Below are 18580 nucleotides of genomic sequence, written 5' to 3'. Positions count from 1 at the left end.
GCACAAAGCAGCTCCCATAAACAATACACTTAATATCAGCAAACTTTCCGCGTTTCTGATGCCAAAGTAGAACCTTCTTACAAATGCAGATATAAAACACGGGGGACCACCAAGCTGTCTGAAGCGCGGTCCTTTGAAAAGAGTGAAAATGACACAAAACGTTGAAAAGAGCAGGGAAGAAGGAGTTTAACCAACTTTAGCAAGAGCCCTGAAGAACGTCATAACCCCAGTGCGCTCAGTCTCTTATTCAGCCTGGAGAGAAGCATGCAGGAAATTGATGCAGGTATGTAGTATGAGAGACATTGGTCATGTGGATAGCCGGAGGCTTCTTCCCAGGGCTGAAACAGCTAACAGGAGGGGTCATGGGTTTAAGGTGCTTGGAAGTAGGTACAGAGGAGATTTCAGAGCTACGTTTTCTAAACAAAGAGTGGTGTGTGTGTGGAATGCATCGCCAGCAACGGTGGTAGAGGCGGACACAATAGGGTCTTTTAAGAGACTCTTAGATAGGTACATGGAGACTAGGAAAATAAAGGGCTATGCAGAAGGGAAATTCTAGGCAGATTCTAGAGTAAGTTACGTGGTCGGCACAACACTGTGGGCCGAAGGGCCTGTAACGTGATGTAGATTTCTATGATTCCGTGAAATTCAAGGGAAATCTATCCCACGGATTGGTGACTAGTTGCAACCTGTCATCACAGGGAGAGTGAGAGGGAAACGGCAGGGATAGATTTTGATATACTGATATGGAACAGAAACATGGGCAGGAACCAGATGGGCCGAGTGGACTCTACAGTATACATTGTGAGTGTGGTAGAGATAGTAAGTACCTGAGACACGGGATTTGATACAGAACTGCTTTATCTTTCACAGATCCACAATATTAAACATCAGTCCAGTTTAAGGCTAACATCAGCAGATCAGATTGCTCCAATGCTCAGTGACTAGGGTTCAGTACTGGGTGCGATGAGCAGCCGCAAGAACTGCAAATTTTGACGGTAGCAGTCCCCTCATGAACCTGCAGCTGCCTTCAGTCATCGTGATGGTTAATCATTTAGCATAGAACTGATTTGAATTTCCTCCCTCATGTGAAGTTGCTGATGTTACAGCAGCTGGGATGATTAAGTAAAACTCTTTACTCACTCTGGACTGAAATGTGGCCTCTATTTATTGTGAACTCACCGGAGCATCACAAGGTGGGTTAACTGAATGAGTCTCTTCGCACACACGGAGCAGGTGAACGGCCGCTTCCCAGTGCGAAGCTGTTGGTGTATCTGCGATGGCCGACTGAATCCCTTCCAAAATGAGAGCCAGTGAATGACATCACACTGCTATCAACGTCATGGCAATGTATCCAATCAGATCACGGGCATGGACACGTGATCGGGCTCTCCTTGTAGCGAGTGGGGCGCTGTCTTCTCCAGCATCTCCGCCTCCACATTCAAGGGTCGGCGGCATTCAAGCGCTGGTGAACTGACAGATACAGCGGAACTAACGTGCTGTTGTGTTTGTGATTCCCATGCACAAGTGCTTTGACTTTTCTACACTGTTAAAAGTTTGCAAAGCATATCAGTGGGTGAAGGACAGTATTTCAATTCAGAAAATTTTAGTCTCCATGGTGCCTTCTGATAAAAACACTGTCACAGCTCAAAACAATTTGGAGGAAAAAGACTTCATCTTCTAACTGGCTACAGTTCCGGCATCAGGCACAATATCAAACTCTCTGCTTCTCTCTCTGTATCAAAATCGATCATTCCTCCCCTTCATCAGTCTGTGACTTGGCTCAGTTTGTCTGTCTCCTTCGCATTCTGAGCATGCGCCACACACCCACTGAGATCACGTTTTATATACACGGCTGCGACTAGAGACTTTCTGATTATTATGTCCCTTCTGGCATTTGACGGTGGTAAACTCAGAGTCAGTAATGTTATTGAATCTCAGGAGCAGGTGATTAAGCTTTCCCGTTGGAGATCGATAAACTGCCGGTAGTGCGTGGCTGGATGAGTGGGTCGTTTTCAGACTGGAAGGGGGTAGCGTTTGGAGTTCCCCAGAGATCAGTCCCTGACCACAGGTGTTCACAGTTTAATGGCCTGGCGGAGGCAGAGAGATGTGAGATGTCCCAGTCTGCTGGTGACGCAGCAAGAGTGGAGTTGGGGGGAGGGGAGTCTATTCACATTCAACTTCGTAGCTTTAAAATCTGTACATAGTGCACTGTGGGGCTGCAGTGGCGGGTTGCATTGCTGGGATCAGTGCACGGTCACTGTGGGCTATGAGGATTTTGTGAATAAAGCGTCATTCTCCAATTGAGAATCTCAAGCCGGGGAACAAGCTTATCGTTTGTATATTTAAGTTGTATTTATGGCATTGTGATAACCAGATACTGTAGCCCTCCACGACTTCTCTATCCAGGCATTTCAATATTCGACTTCATTCAGGAAGCTTAATAGTCTGAGTGTGGATAAATCTCCCGGACCTGATGGAATGCACCCTCAGGTTCGGAAGGAAGTAACTGGAGAGATTGCAGAGCCTGCAGAGAGACTTAGATAGCTTAGGGGAATGGGCAAGGAAGTGGCAAATGAAATATAGTGTTGGAAGGTGTATGGTCATGCACTCTGGTGGACGAAATAAATAGGCAGACTATTATTTAGATGGGGAGAGAATTCAAAATGCAGAGATGCAAATGGACTTGGGAGTCCTTGTGCAGGATACCCTAAAGGTTAACTTCCAGGTTGAGTCGGTGGTGAAGAAGGCAAATGCAACGTTGGCATTCATTTCTAGAGGTATAGAATATAAGAGCAGGGATGCGATGGTGAGTCTCTATAAGGCACTCCTGGGATCACACAGACTATTGTGTGCAGTTTTCGGATCCTTATTTTACAAATGATATACTGACATTGGAGAGGGTTCAGAGAAGATTCACGAGAATGTTTCCAGGAATGAAAGGTCTACCGTATCAGGAAGGTCTGGCAGCTCTTGGGCGGTATTCCCTGGAGTTCAGGAGAATGAGGGGGGATCTCATAGAAACATTTTGATTGTTAAATGACCTGAACAGATTAGATATGGCAAAGTTGATTTCCCACGGTAGGGGATTCTAGGACAAGAGACTTCCATATTGAAGGACGGCCATTTAGAACAGAGATGCGGAGAAATTTCTTAAGAGTGTCGGTGGTAAATAGGAGGAATTTGTTGCCATGATCTGCTGTGGAGGCCAAGTCACTGGGTGTATTTAAGGCAGAGGTAGATAGGTTCTTGATTAGCCAGAGCATCAAAGGGTAAGGGGTGAAGGCAGGGTAATTGGGATGACTGGAAGAATTGGATCAACCCATGATTGAATGGCGGTGCAGACTCGATGACCCAAATGGCCTACTTCTGCTCCAATATTTTATTGTCTAATGGTCTATTCCACTGTTTCGGCCCGCCAAAGTGCAGCCAATATTTCTGGGTATATGACCCATTCATATGAGAGTTTAGCCTTCTCTATTTTTCTGAACTTCTCATAAATGTGTACGGTTTAGTTAAGCTTTGCTCCAGAATTTCCACACAATTAAAATAGTTTATTAGATTTTTTTGCACTACTTATATAATTGAACTATTTAATGTGTATATTATTGTAATTCACAATTGTTAAAATCTATTGTTATGAATTAGGTTCTACTGCTGCCGCAGAGACAACAAATTTCATGGCATTTGCTGGTGCTATTAAACCTGATTCTGATAATTGGTATGGGAGACCCACCACCGGTCACCTGATCCCAGTTACCGCAGATCGTAATGCGAGATTGAAGCCTTTTCTATTTATTTGCATTCCTCAGAAATGACAACAGTTCAGTGAAGTTTCCTTCTGAGGTTCCAAAGCAGAAGCTCAATTTGTCTAATATTTTCACACAATTAAAATGGGAGATCTGTTTATTATCATCACGTACTGAGCTATAGTGAAAATCTTGCCTGACGTACCATCCACACAGTTCTACACGTTACAACAGTACATTGAGTTGATATACGACAGAACAATAACTGTAACAAAGCATTATGGCTGCAGAGAAAGTGCAGTGCAGATAGACATATGGTGCAGGGTCACGTCGAGTTACATTGTGAGGTCGAGTCCATTTTATCGGACTGGAGACCATTCATTTGGCTTACAACCGCAGACAGGAAGCCGTCCTTAAGCCTGGTGGTACGCGCTTTAAGGCTTTTGTATCTCTTCCCCGATGGGGGAGCGGGTTTGCAGCAAGAATGTCCAGGTTGTGAGGATCTTTGAGTACATGTCCTGCTTTTCCAACGCAGGGGAAATATAGGAAGAATCCATGGAGGGGAGGCTTATTTCTCTGATGTTCTCTGCTCTCCAAAGTTCTCTGCAGATCTTTGCAGTCATGGGCAGAGCAGTAGCCATATGAAGGCGTGAAGTATCGACAAGAAGCTCAGAGACCTCGGCCTTCACACTGCCTTGTGTAGCTGGATCCTGGACTTCCTGTCAGATCGCCGGCAGGTGGTAAGAGTGGGCTCCCTCACCTCTGTCTCTCTGACCCTCAGCACTCATACCCAACAGGGTTGTCTCCTTGGCCCCTCCTTCACTCTCTGTATTCCCATGACTGTGTCGCCACCCACAGATCCAATTTGCTAATTAAATTCCCTGACGACACTGCACTGATTGCTCTCATCTCAAATAATAACGAGGCAGCCTGCGGAGAAGAAGTCATCACCCCGAGACAGTGGTGTCAAGAAAACAACCTCTCCCTCATGGTGACAAAAACAAAGGAGCAGGTTGTGGACTACAGGAGGGATGAAGACAGGGACCAAATTCAACATTTCCAAGTCTGTTATTGACACAAAATGCACACTTTAATATTGATCAGGACACAACATATTTATAGATTGTTACTGACAGAGAATCGTATAATTTGTGTTCCGTGTGTTATCTGAATGTATTTGCCTGTGATGCTGCCACAAGTCAGTGTTTCTCTGTACCTGTACCTTCCTGTACTTGCGCACTTGGCAATAACTTCAACAGGACCTGAGAAATCTCAGTGAGATTTGATTAGTGATGATCATCTTGGCAGCTCGGTCGGTCGAATGTAGAGAGACAGTGCACTGTGCAATGTAAAGAGACAGTATACTGTTAAATGCAAGACCCTGGACAGTGTCGATGAGCAGAGGGATATTGGATCCAAGTTCACAGCTCCCTGAAAGAGACTGCACAGATTGATCGGGTGGTTAAGACAGCTATAACGAGAGGTTACACAAACTTGTGTTGTTCTCTCCAGAGCGGCACAGGCTGGGGTGAGACTGGATGGACGTTTATAAGATTACGAGAGGAATAGATAGAGCGGAGAGACGATGTATTTTTTCCTGGGGGTTGAAATGTCTAATACACTTAAGGTGAGAGGAGATGTGAGCGGCAAGTGTTACGAGTTCACAGGTTTCATTTTGCTGTGGGTGTTACTTTAAGAGAGCCTGCAGGAGGCGGGAGTATGACGTCACTACACTGACTGCTGGAGCAGAGGGAGAGAGAGAGAGAGAGAGAGAGAGAGAGAGAGAGAGAGACAGAGACAGACAGTCAGTTGGAGGACCAGCGGACTGCAAGCTGCAGTTTGCTGAAGTAATGGGTAAAAGTTTGATACTCTTCCTGTGCCAAAAAGGACTGGGTGAAGGAGCGGCACGCAGTGCATATTGAATGTGTGACTGTCGCCGTTTTGATCCAGAAGTGGACTGTTGGAGTTTTCCTGTGGCGATCACTTTCGTTAACACTTGCATGGATTCGGGTGTTGTGTAGCAACCACTTGTTCTAAAGAATATTCCTGTGACTGTCATCTTGTACAATCTCTTCGTGGATTCTGGAATACGACTCGGTGACTGAAAATCTCCTGCGACTGTTACTTCGTTCTCCCAGCGTGGAACCAGTGAAATTCTTCGTGATTACTTCCTCGTTGTATTTTAATGTGGATTTACAAATTTCCCCAGTCCGTGGATAACTGAAACCGTGGATAACTGAAATTTACCATCTTGAAACTTTAAGTACTTGTTCCTAAACTTGACAGTGTGGGAGGCACAAACGCATAACACTGTTAACTTCTGTTTCAGTGAGAAGTTAGTTTAATTTTCTATATACTAATAAAGACAGTAGTTGACATTAAAACTGAGTTTGTGGTCTATTACTGATGGTACATAACACAAGTTTGTTTCTTTCCACAGAGTGGCGGGTAGCTGGAGTCTCTGCCCCCACAGGTGACGTGATCCCGTTCGCCCCTCCCGTTTAACCGCAGACAGGCAGCAGTTCCCGAGGCCCCGCCCTCCGGATGACGCAACAATCACTCCGCGCCTGCTCACAGTCTCCAGATGGACGGTGTTCGCCTTTCCGCTCAGTGCTGAAGTGAGTCGTCTGCGGGATCGGCAAAGGATTCTCACCGCCTGGATCGAGATCACTGTCTGCGGGCGGAAGATATCACTTTCCCATCGGTGAGTATTGAGACCGATTCCGAGCGGGGAGATCTGATGTTGGCCGTGAGGCCAGAACTCATTTATTTTCCAATTATCTGGGCTCGTCAGAAATGTGTCGACTTCACTTAATCTGCATTGAACGATCCAAACCAGGAGACCAGGCTGTCTATTTCCGCAGAATTGAAATGGAACTCCCGCCAACTGCTCACGTGAGGCTTTTTACTGCAGATCTGCCCCGCCTTCCGCTTTGTGACGCAAGATCACTTGGCGTCCTAATCCCCGGATGGATGGTGATGTTTCCTCCTTGTTGTGTTGGGGAGATCTGATGTTGGCCCCTGAGTCCCGTTGACTTCCCCCAAGTCGCCTCTCTTCCTGAGGCTCCTCACATTTGTCCTTTGAGCTTTATGGCTGTTGTGTCTTCTCCCGGACTGGGGAGGGTGAGGAAGGAGAACGACCCAGGTTATGGGGATCTTTGATTTCACTGTCTGCTTTACAGAAGGATTGGGAAGTCTAGGGGGGAGAATGGTTTCTGTAATGTGCTGATCTGTATCCCAAGGTCCCCGCAGTCCCTCACAGTCATCGGCAGAGTAGTTACCACGCAAAGACGTGAAGTGTCCGGATTGGAAATTTTCTATGGTGTATTGATAAAAAATTGGTGAGGATCAAAGGATATATGGCAAAGTTCTTGTTCTTTGTTCTAACTTTGTCATTTTATACAGTAGTATTTACTATTGTAATTCCACCAAGATGCAACACAGAGCGTCATAGGAAGTCATTCCTGCCTGTGGCCATCAAACTTTACAACTCCTCCCTTGGAGGGTCAGACACCCTGAGACAATAGGCTGGTCCTGGACTTATTTCATAATTTACTGGCATAATTTACATATTACTATTTAACTTTTTATGGTTCTATTACTATTTATTATTTATGGTGCAACTGTAGCGAAAACCAATTTCTCCCGGGATCAATAAAGTATGACTATGACTATGCTACTATTAATTCAGTATCTGTGTATTGCTGGAGGACCATCAGTGATTGTCCTTGATCCCTTCTCCCACCTGGTTCCATCTGCTCATCCCCTGCCCATCTTGTTCAACCTCTGTCCAGTCTCCTAATCCCCAACCCCCCCCCACCCCCCAGCTTCAGTGATGTACATAAACCATCTAGATCAACCTTGGTCCACCCTGTATCTCACCACCTCAATATTATATATCAGCAATCTTTCTTCTAACCCTTGTTTTTATTGTGAAGTGTTCATTTACAACTTTGGCCTCGCTGTGTTATTTCCAGAATCAGTTTTTATTAGCTAGAATGCCAGAGGGTCATCAGGTACCGGTTCTGTTGTGCATTGGTGCGGAGGTGCTAGTTTTTGAACTGTGACTGGCTGACACACTGCAGCATTTTACTGGCAGCAAAGCGTACTGGGAGAGTTGGTGCTTGGGCTATAATCCTGTGATCTACATTCCAGGCATAAGGATCTCTCGGTGTTTTTGCTTTGACACTGGTTAGTGCTTCTACTGATGGGGCTGGATGGTCATCCTTCTGCAGTGAAGCAGAAATTTCGAGCAGCTGGACATTGGTTGTGGGGAAATCCCGGATTGCACCACCCAGTGTGAAACGTGGGGATGATGTGTGAGACTCTCAGTGTTGGTGAGTGGCAGATTCAGCTGTGTGACTCTGAGTTTGGGTCCTGGGATATCACACTTTTTGATCCAGGTAAAATGGACCCGGGGATCGAGCTGCTTGGGCTTATGAGGTTTTGAGTGAGTATTTCTGGTCTGGGATCAGATGTTTGTTTCTGGAGTTCCTTTGGAAGCAATGACTGCTAATCTGAGGAGAGGATGAGTTCCCATTCCATCCTCACAGGGAGAGGCTATGAGTAAATGGGCTGGTCCGTGTGTACAACAGTGGAAATAGACCCGTGAGTCTGGTGTTCAAACTGTGTTTGGAAATATCCCCCCTCACTGTCACCTGTCTGTCACTTGGTGGAAATCTGAGAGAATCTCGAGTTGCTGGAGATCTGCACTAAAAACAGAAAATGTTTGACGTCATTCTGACAAAATATTATTAACCTGAATTGTAATGTTTGTTCCTCTCCCCGCAGCTGTTCCTTACCTGCTGAGCATTTCTGGTAATTCCAGTTTCTTTTTGTTACATTCACTCTGGACTGGTTTATATTTCCTGAAATGGACCTGTTTTAATCTGGGAATGGAAATGCCTTGTTCTGTGACAGTAGAACAGTAAAGAAAGCACAGCTTTTCCCTGTAAATTATACAGGTACCAATCTGTCTGTTATTCCTGGAAATGTGTTTTGTGCAGTTGTTGCTAATGAGGTTTACAAGAATAATCTAAGGAATGATCAGTTTTATGTATGAGGAGCATTTTATGGTTCAGAACCTGTGCTCAATGGGGTTCAGAGGGACAGTGGGGGTGGTGGAGAGATGTATGGTTAAGTAAACCTACTGAATGCTGAAAAGCCTGGATACAATGGATATGGAGAGGATGTCCCCATTAGACAGAGAGTCTGATGTGACAGCACAGTCTCAGAATAGATATGCGTCCCTTTAAAACTGAGATGAGGAAAATATTTTGGCCTAAAGTCGTCTGATCTGTGGAAGTTGTTGCCGCAGAGGTCAGTTGAGGCTGCCATTTGGGTATATTTATGACAAAGATTAATATATTCATGATCGCTTAGTAGCTTTAGGGTTACAGGAGGAAGGCAGGAATATGGTGTTGGAATAAAAATCAGTTATGGTTGAGTGGTGGAGCAGACTCAATGGATCGAATCACCTAATTCTGTTCCTACATCTCATGTCTTACCATGACTGAACGATGACTCCTTCTTATCCCATATCGTTTTGTGACGTGTGAGGAACAATAAAAGATTGTTCACTGAGATCATTATATTTGACTTCAGTGTTTAAATTTCAGTGAGTTTTGTTCTTAGTAATATTAAGCAGAAATGTTTGGTTCTCCATTTTATTGTTAATGTGCTTCATTATCTTTCATGTTAAAGTTAGACCTGCGGTGAGAGATTTATTGGAAGAAGAACCCCAACTGGAAGCAAACCACAACTCACACGAGGGAACAGCAACAAGTGAACCAGCCTGAGGATCGAGAGCATTAACTGAAGAGAACCCATCTGACTTTGAGAATCCAGTGTTTCAGTCAGGAGAAAGTTTGGTGAGTCTCATTTACTCAAACACTGGTCCTTTAGACATTGCATACCTGTACAAAGGAAGGTAGGAAATAGTTGGAGTGAGACTGAATGTGCCCAGAAGAAGCAGTTATGCCTCTGTCAGACCCAGTTGCAATCACTCCAGGTCTGGTAATGTGCTTCCAGCAGCCCAGCCCTTTAAAACCACTCCCATTCTGTGGAAGTCGAATCCGGATAAAGTCACTCAGAGACCGTATAAGAACAGACTCGTTTTTCCAAGCACCTGGGGCTTACTCCGTTATTCGCTCAAACAGGAACAGTATATGACTGTTCCCACCCAATCCACTAACTGACTAACAATTCCCCTTACACCACAGATATATCTGTCCAGATACCCCCCACACAAGACAGGCTGGAGCCAAAGTTATTTACTACATGACAGCCCCTAAAGACAAATTACAAAGTAGTCATAATGGCTTTCACACACAGAGCAGACTGAAGCTGTCCTATCTCTACACCTGAGTACACAAGGAGATAAGCATCCTGAAACCCTAGCTAGCTACACTCAAGAAGAAATATGGCTCAGCATGGCTCAGCACATCTGTTTATCATCAGCAGTTTCTTTCAGAAAAGCAGGCTGCTATTGTTTAACGAAGTGTTAACCCTTTTACATACTTTATCATTCCCACTTTACATGATCAACAAAGCAGTAATTTTTTACAGAGAAAGCAAACGAGTACGGCATTGATTTATCAGTGGGTAAAAACAGCAGACATCAGTAATTATAACAATGATATGTACAACTATTAGGGCATAATGCAATATCTCGCCCCACATATTACCGAACAGACCTTCGAAGACCACCATTTCGACCCTTCGGTGAACCCGTGTAAATCCTGCCCTACTTTCTTGATGCTGTCAATCTCCTTGACAGTGTGCTCGGAGAGGGATGTAATGTTAGTAGAGTCATCAGGGATATAGGTGCAGCATTCTGTGTCAATAATAGCACAGGTTCCCCCTTTCTCAGCCAGAATAAAATCTAAAGCCTTACGATTCTGTGGGACTGTTTGCCGGATTGCAATCATTTCAGTGGATATTTCTGTTACTTGGGCTTGTGTTTGTGTCAGGGCCCCTGCAGTATTGTGGCCAGCTCCTCAAGTGCTGTAGCCAAACTGATTATCTGAATTCCTGGCTACTCCATAGGAGAGAAAAGCGATCATCCAAAATCGCTCAGTCTCAGTTATTCCTCTCCGCTGCTGGGCACCTGCAAGTATGGCCAGGATGCATGTTTCCCAGTATAGGAAGTTCTGTTTGAGAGATACCATCCCTCAGAACACTGACAGCCACAGTTATCTCTGACTGGACCACAGTTCCTCACCTCACTTCCCCATGTGTTATTTGAGAAAGCCCAGGCTGAGAGTTCCTCAGTCTGGTTGAGTGGGATTACTGACATTGGAATCATAGTTTTACCATGCTGGGGAATTTCGGCACAAACCCAGCAGGCCCCTACTTCTACCTGTTTGGCATAGGTGTGACAGAAAGGTGTTAACATGGGGGCCCCCGGATGCTGGGGTGAGCCCTCTCAAAGACATAAACACGAACACCACTATCAACCAATACATTTTCCTTTAGTCCAAGAGAGTCCTTCTACTCAGTTCCTTCAGTAACACGTTTGTTGTCTGTTCGATGTATCCACCGAGATTGCCCCTTCAGTTTCACAGCCGTGGGAGTGGTCAGTAACTCCTGATATGGTCCTCTCCAGCGAGGTCTGAGTTTCCCTCGATTCCAGTTCTTGATCAGGACAAAATTAGCAGGTTCTATGGTGGGATAGTCACTCCTGTCTGCAGAGTGGTTCTCTTCCTTGTAAGCCTGTTGTATCTGTGAATGTAATGCTTGGAAAATTTTGGTTAGTTGGCATATATATTTCCCCATCTCTTCCCCCAGGGTATGCATATCCAATTTTGCTGGTAGACTTTCTGGGAGCAATGGTACACAAGGTCTTGGTCCCCAGTGTGTCCTCATGGGCCGTCCATAAATGATTTCAGCTGGTGACAACACTGTTTTCCCCTGTGGGGTAACCCTCATGTGGAATAGGGGTGACGGTGGGACCTTCAACCAACTGAGTCCAGTCTCCGCCGTTAGTTCAGCCAATTTACTCTCCAGAGTGCCATTGGCTGTTTCCACTATGCCAGCGGCCCGCGGGCGGTGTACACAGTGGAATTGTTGCTTCATAGCTAGTTCATTACATAGCCCTTCATTTACTTTCACCACAAAGTGTGGGCCATTGTCAGAGCTCAGCATACCTGAGAGTTATTCCCTGTAATAATACCTTCACAACAGTCACAGTAGTATTATTGGTAGTTGGAATAGCTTCAATCCATCTACTAAACACATCTATAATAACTAAGCAATATCTATAGCAATGTACTGCAGGCAATTCAATAAAATCAACTTGTAGACATGAATAATGTTCACCTGTCAAGGGAGTTGTACCCAGTGTGCAGGGTACAGGTTACCAACCATTCCCTCCTTTCCCACGTGTGTACAATTATGTATTTAATTGACCAATATTGATAAAAACTCTGCAGGAAAATAAATCTGCCCCACTGGGGTGATCCAGAAACCTAGGTCAGGGTCTTTCTGGCACCCATCTGGGAACACAGTTTGCGCTCCTCCTCAGAGGCGTCCCCCTGAAAAGTACGTACCTCCCGCATGTCTGGCAAACTCGTTCTGCTTAAGTCACAGAACGTTGCTTGACAGGAACCCGAGGGCACCACAACTACCGAGGATTGTGCCGCACTTTTCACTGTCTCATCTGCTAAAGCATTGCCTTTAGTGACCTGGTTGGACATGCGTGTGTGGGCTGCACATTTAACAATAGCCAAAACTCAAGGTAGCTGTAGAACTGTGAGTAAAGTTGTTTACAAAGGTGGCATTACTAATGGGGTGGCCAGAGGGAGTCTGGAATCCCCATGTTCCCAGAGAGCCCCGTAGTCATGTACCACTCCAAATGCGTAACAGGAGTCTCTGTAAACGTTCGCACTTTTGTCTGTTGCTAGGATACAGGCACGAGTCAGAGCAAACAGCTCAGCCTTCTGGGCGGAGACAGCTGCTTCAAAAGAGGCCTGCTCAACTATTTCAGTGTCCGTCACTATCGCATAGCCAGAATATCATTTTCCTGCTGGATTGACAAAAGAGCTTCCATCCTCATAAGACGTTGCCTCGGGCTTCAGGGGGTATTGCGGAATGGATGGGAGAGTCTGTCCTTCTTTCATGGTGATCCAGACAGGGGGGAAGTTGGTGTGGTCGAATTCTTGGCCTGAAGTTGCCCAGAGATGGGGTACAATGTCTTGAGTTCGGTCAATATTAAAAGAATGTCTTACCAGATGTCCCGTCTTCACCTCAGACTCCTTCCAGTATCTGAATTGGCCCATGGCCAAGTCTTGCCAGTCTTCCTGGGTGCTGGAGGCTTGATTCATTGAGGTGTAGGCAAGGAACCCAGGTTCTTTGGCTTGAACCCAGGGCAAACCCTAACGGTGGTCTGGGGAACCACCAGTCCTGTCTGTTGCCAAAGGAAATCCGGAACTTCGGCCAATAATGCACTGCCCTCTCTTCCTTTAACCTCTCCAATCACCATAACTGGGAACTTCTGTCCCTCGAGGGGTGCATAATATTGGCTTTCCTCAGTTGAGTACGCCATAGGGTCATAGCACAGAGTCACAGCGGGTGGACCGCTGGCATTGGGGTTTCGAATGGAGTGGAGTCCTGATTAAGTAACCACCATTGGGGGGGTCGGTAACTGGGGAAGCTGTCAGTTGTTCACTGGTCCCAGGGTTCCAGTAATATGTCAAAGCTCGTCGCATTCAATTTCAATCATAGTCAGGCCAATCCATATTATTTGTTTTAATTATGTGGGCGAACCAAACATTCATCTCAGCAGTAATTTTTTACATGGCATTAAAACTGTGATACTTTAAGTTAATAATACATAAAAGAAAATCCCAGCTGCAATCAAGAAAGCCTATTTGCGTGAGTGTGTTTCAGTTACTGTGGGAGCAGGAACCCATGCAGTTCAGTGGGAACAGGGAATAATACCAATGGAGAGAGTCAGACTGAGCCAGGTCACAGATTGGAGATGGTAGAAATGCCCATTCTTATTGAGACAGGAAGAGCATCAGAGAATTAGATGGTCATTCCAGATACCAGCACTGTGCCCAGATAGAAGATGATTTCTCTCTCCAGCTTGGGTTGAACCTCACTTTAACAGTGAGATGTCAGATCACACCTTGGCAAATCAAATGATCTCATCTGAAATGTTGTCCTGCACACACTGATGGATTTTGTAAATCTTTTTACAGGTTAAAAATGAGAAGGAATTTGTCTCCAGGAATCTCAAGCATGGCACGCCAGTGTTGCTGTCTCTGTCTAGATATTTAAGAAGTGGAGCAAGGGATTCAATCAACCATCCTTCCTGCTCAGACTGTGGGGAGGGATTCACTTGGTTATCTGATCGAATGGCACACCCGTCATCTTACATAGGGGAGAGGCCATTCATCTGCTCAGACAGTGGGAATGGATTCACTCAGTCATCTCAATTGAAGGTATATCAGCAAGTTCACACTGGGACAAGGCCATTCATCTGTTCTGGGTGTGAGAAAGGATTCAGTCAGTCTTCCCACCTGTGGACACACCAGTCAGTTCACACTGGGCAAAGGCTGGTCATCTGCTAAATTTGTGGGGAAGGATTCACTCAGTCATCTGACCTAATGGCTCACAAGCGAGTTCACACCGGGGAGCTGCCGTTCAGCTGCTCAGACTGTGGGAAGGGATTCACTTGCTCATCTAAACTGAAGGTACATCAGCAAGTTCACACTGGAGAGAGGCCATTCACCTGCTCAGTCTGTGAGAAGAGATTCACTCACTCTTCCACCCTACAGAGACACCATCGACTTCACACCGGGGAGAAGCTATTCACCTGCTCAGTCTGTGGGAAAAGATTCACTGATTCATCCACCCTACAGGGTCACCAGCGAGTTCACACTGGGGAGAAGCCGTTCACCTGTTCAGTCTGTAGAAAGGGATTCAGTCATTCATCCCACCTACAGAGTCATCAGCGAGTTCACACTGGAGAGAAGCCATTCACCTGCTTAGAATGTGGGAAGGGATACACTCAGTCATCTGAATTATTGGCACACCAGTCAGTTCACAGTGGGGAGTGGCCATTCACCTGCTCAGAATGTGGGAAAGGATTTACTCAGTCAACCCAGCTATTGGCACACCAGTCAGTTCACACTGGGGAGTGGCCATTCACCTGCTCAGAATGTGGGAAGGGATTCACTCGGTCATCACAACTACTGGCACACCAGTCAGTTCACACCGGGGAGAAGCCATTCACCTGCTCAGTCTGTGAGAAGAGATTCACTCAGTCATCCCACCTACAGAGTCATCAGCGAGTTCACACCGGGGAGAGGCCGTTCATCTGCTCAGAATGTGGGAAGAGATTCACTTAGTCATCCACCCTACAGAATCATCAGCGAGTTCACACTGGGGAGAAGCCATTCACCTGCTCAGAATGTGGGAAGGGATTCACTCAGTCATCCAACCTACAGAGACACCAGCGAGTTCACACTGGGGAGAAGCCATTCACCTGCTCAGTCTGTTGGAAGAGATCCACTCACTCATCCACCCTACAGAGTCATCAGCGAGTTCACACTGGGGAGTGGCCATTAACCTGCTCAGAATGTGGCAAAGGATTTACTCAGTCAACCCAGCTATTGGCACACCAGTCAGTTCACACCGGGGAGAAGCCATTCACCTGCTCAGTCTGTGAGAAGAGATTCACTCAGTCATCCCACCTGCAGAGTCACCAGCGAGTTCACACTGGAGAGAGGCCATTCATCTGCTCAGAATGTGGGAAGAGATTCACTTACTCTTACACCCTACAGAGACACCAGCGAGTTCACACTGGGGAGAAGCTGTTCACCTGCTCAGAATGTGGGAAGAGATTCACTCAGTCATCCAACCTACAGAGTCACCAGCGAGTTCACACTAGGGAGAGGCTGTTCACCTGTTCAGTCTGTGAGAATAGATTCACTCACTTATCCAGCCTACAGAGACACCAGCAAGTTCACACTGGGGAGAAACCATTCACCTGCTCAGAATGTGGGAAAGGATTCACTCGGTCATCCCACCTGCAGAGTCATCAGCGAGTTCACACTGGGGAGAGGCCGTTCATCTGCTCAGAATGTGGGAAGAGATTCACTTACTCTTACACCCTACAGAGACACCAGCGAGTTCACACTGGGGAGAAGCTGTTCACCTGCTCAGAATGTGGGAAGAGATTCACTCAGTCATCCAACCTACAGAGTCACCAGCGAGTTCACACTGGGGAGAGGCCGTTCACCTGTTCAGTCTGTGAGAATAGATTCCCTCACTTATCCAGCCTACAGAGACACCAGCAAGTTCACACTGGGGAGAAACCATTCACCTGCTCAGAATGTGGGAAAGGATTCACTCGGTCATCCAACCTACAGAGTCATCAGCGAGTTCACACTCGGGAGAAGCCGTTTACCTGCTCAGAATGTGGGAAAGGATTCACTCAGTCATCCCAACTACTGGCACACCAGTCAGTTCACAATGGGGAGTGGCCGTTGTTATGAATCTCTAGGTTTCGTTTGCTGTGGACTGTCATTTAAAGAGAGAGAGAGAGAGAGAGATTAAGAAGGCGAATCAGTCTGACTTGCCGCTTCTTTACATCGCTCGCAGCTTGTTTAGTTTAAACCGAGGACACGGACACTCAGAGTCAGACGGAGACGAAGGAGGAAAAATGGAAGGATCGAAACCAGGGAACTAGTGGCCAAGGGTCACTGTTTAGAACTTCCCTATCCCACAAGGGTGGGTTAATTATCGATTCAGCGTACATCGAATGTGTGGTTGTCACCTCGTTTGATCCATAGGAGTGGATCTGATTTGAGGTATCCTGTGAAGACCACTTATGTGTTAACCCTTGCCTGGGTGTGGTGTGGTTATTCACTTGAAGACGATACCCCTTGTGACAAATCACTTTCGGTGATAATTCGTATGTGGATTTGGAATGATGACAGATAAAATCTACAGTGACTGTTCTCTCGTTTTACCACCATGGGACCTGTGGAATTCGACATAATTGCCTTCTCTGGAAATTCACCCTGCATTACAAATATCTCTCTCATCACCTATTCCATGGATGAACTGAACTTTCATATTTTTACCATCTCAAGACTCTAAGCCTTGTTTCCCCCGAGCTCAATAGTTTGGGAGTTATATTTACCCACACATATATACACACATAACTCTGTTAACTTTTGTTTATCTTGCTTAAGTTACTATATTATGAGTCGATACTAATAAAGATAGTTGTTTTAGCATCAAAGCCAGACTTCAGGTGTAGTCTACTGCTGCTAGTTCATTTCTAAAGCGTTATGGTTTGTAACAAAATTGGGGCCTGCGTCCAGGATATGAACAAATTCGGGGGCGTATTGATTGATTAATTATCAATTTCATTGGGGAAATCCCTTTTGATTTATTTGTGGGTGAAAAATCAGCAGCAATGGATGTTGATAGATTTCTGCAAGCGCCAACCTCTGAGGCATTAGAGGATGCCAGAAGGATTGAGCTGTTGAGTACTGCTAAAAGGTTAAAACTTGGAAAGGTGAAATTGACAATGAGGAGGTCACAGAGGCAGAGGATAATAACTGAACATTGTGTATCCAAGGGTGTGTTTAAAGTGGAGGAGTTGGAGGTGTTTCCTGAAAGTAAACTGAGTGAGCTTGAGCTCCCGTACAAGTTAAAAAAAATAAAGATGGAGGCTGCAGAAAGGCAGAGGCAGTTTGAAGCTAGAGAGGCAGAAAAACAGGAGGAGGAAGCAGAAAGACAGAGGCTGTTTGAGCTGGAAAGATAGAGAGATTGCAGCAAAGGGGTCTAGCGTTAGACTCTGGTGATAAGTTTGAGGCCAGTCGGGAAGTTAAATTGGTACCTCCATTTGATGAGGCAGAGGTTGATAAATACTTTCAGCATTTTGCTCAGAGTTTAAAGTGGCCAAAAGAGGGTTGGCCTATTCTCTTACAAAGTGTAATTAAGGGGAAGGCTCAGCAAGCCTATTCTGCTTCGACAGTTGATGAAACAGCTGATTATGACATTGTGAAACAGGCTGTGCTCAAAGCTTATGAGTTGGTCCCAGAAGCATACAGGCAAAAGTTTAGAAATTTGAGGAGATCTCTGAACCAGACTTGTATGGAATTTGCTTATGAGAAGTTTGTGTGTTTTGACCGCTGGCGCACATATAAAATGTAAATGATGACCTTAACAGCTTGAAAGAGTTAGTTTTAGTTGAAGAATTCAAAAGGTGCGTCCCTAATGACTTAAAGACATATTTAGATGAAAAGGATGCTGCCACTTTGCAGGAGTCTGCTAGATTAGCAGATCAGTTTGCTTTAACTCATAAGGTTAAATTTTCCTTGAATAAAAGCTACCAAAAGAGTAGCAGGAATAACTAGGGTAAACCAGAAATTAATGCTGGGACTATTAACAAGAGTAAGGATGAAGGGAAGAAGTTGAAGGAGAAATATTCTGGTCTTACTTGTTACTATTGTAAGAAAGCTGGTCATATGATGGCTAATTGTTCCATCCTGAAGAAGAAAAAGGAAAAGGAGGCAGTCCCAGATGCCTGTGATCAGTCTGTTGAAGCACCTACAAACCCACATTTTGTTGAGGCTCAGTTAAGGACTGAGAGGTCTGACCGAGTGAAGAAGGGATTTGATCATTTTATGTCAGATGGGTTTGTATTAGTAAAGGAAGGGTCAACCCTGATGCCAGTGAAAATTCTTCGAGATACTGGGGCTTCTCAGTCACTTACATTAGACAGCATTCTAAAGTTTGGTGATGAGTCTGACATTGGTGAGGTAAATCTTATTAAAGGCATTGGGGGTGGCATGGTTTCTGTGCCATTGCAC

At 45.5% G+C, this 18580-nt stretch overlaps 1 protein-coding gene across 1 annotated transcript; it reads left to right on the top strand.

The window, feature by feature from the left end:
• The first annotated feature begins 5614 nt into the window (after positions 1-5614).
• Positions 5615-15100, top strand: LOC140207893 (uncharacterized). The gene is made up of 4 exons (XM_072276437.1): positions 5615-6081; positions 6187-6450; positions 9454-9616; positions 13949-15100. Exon 4 carries the CDS (start codon positions 14357-14359, stop codon positions 15098-15100), a length of 744 nt encoding a protein of 247 aa, XP_072132538.1. The 5' UTR covers positions 5615-6081; positions 6187-6450; positions 9454-9616; positions 13949-14356.
• Positions 15101-18580: the final 3480 nt, after the last annotated feature.

Source organism: Mobula birostris, chromosome 13 (assembly GCF_030028105.1).
Source record: "Mobula birostris isolate sMobBir1 chromosome 13, sMobBir1.hap1, whole genome shotgun sequence".
Classification (NCBI taxonomy): domain Eukaryota; kingdom Metazoa; phylum Chordata; class Chondrichthyes; order Myliobatiformes; family Myliobatidae; genus Mobula; species Mobula birostris.
The sequence above is the reverse complement of the archived record's forward strand: the minus strand, read 5'-3'. Positions and strand labels throughout refer to the sequence as shown.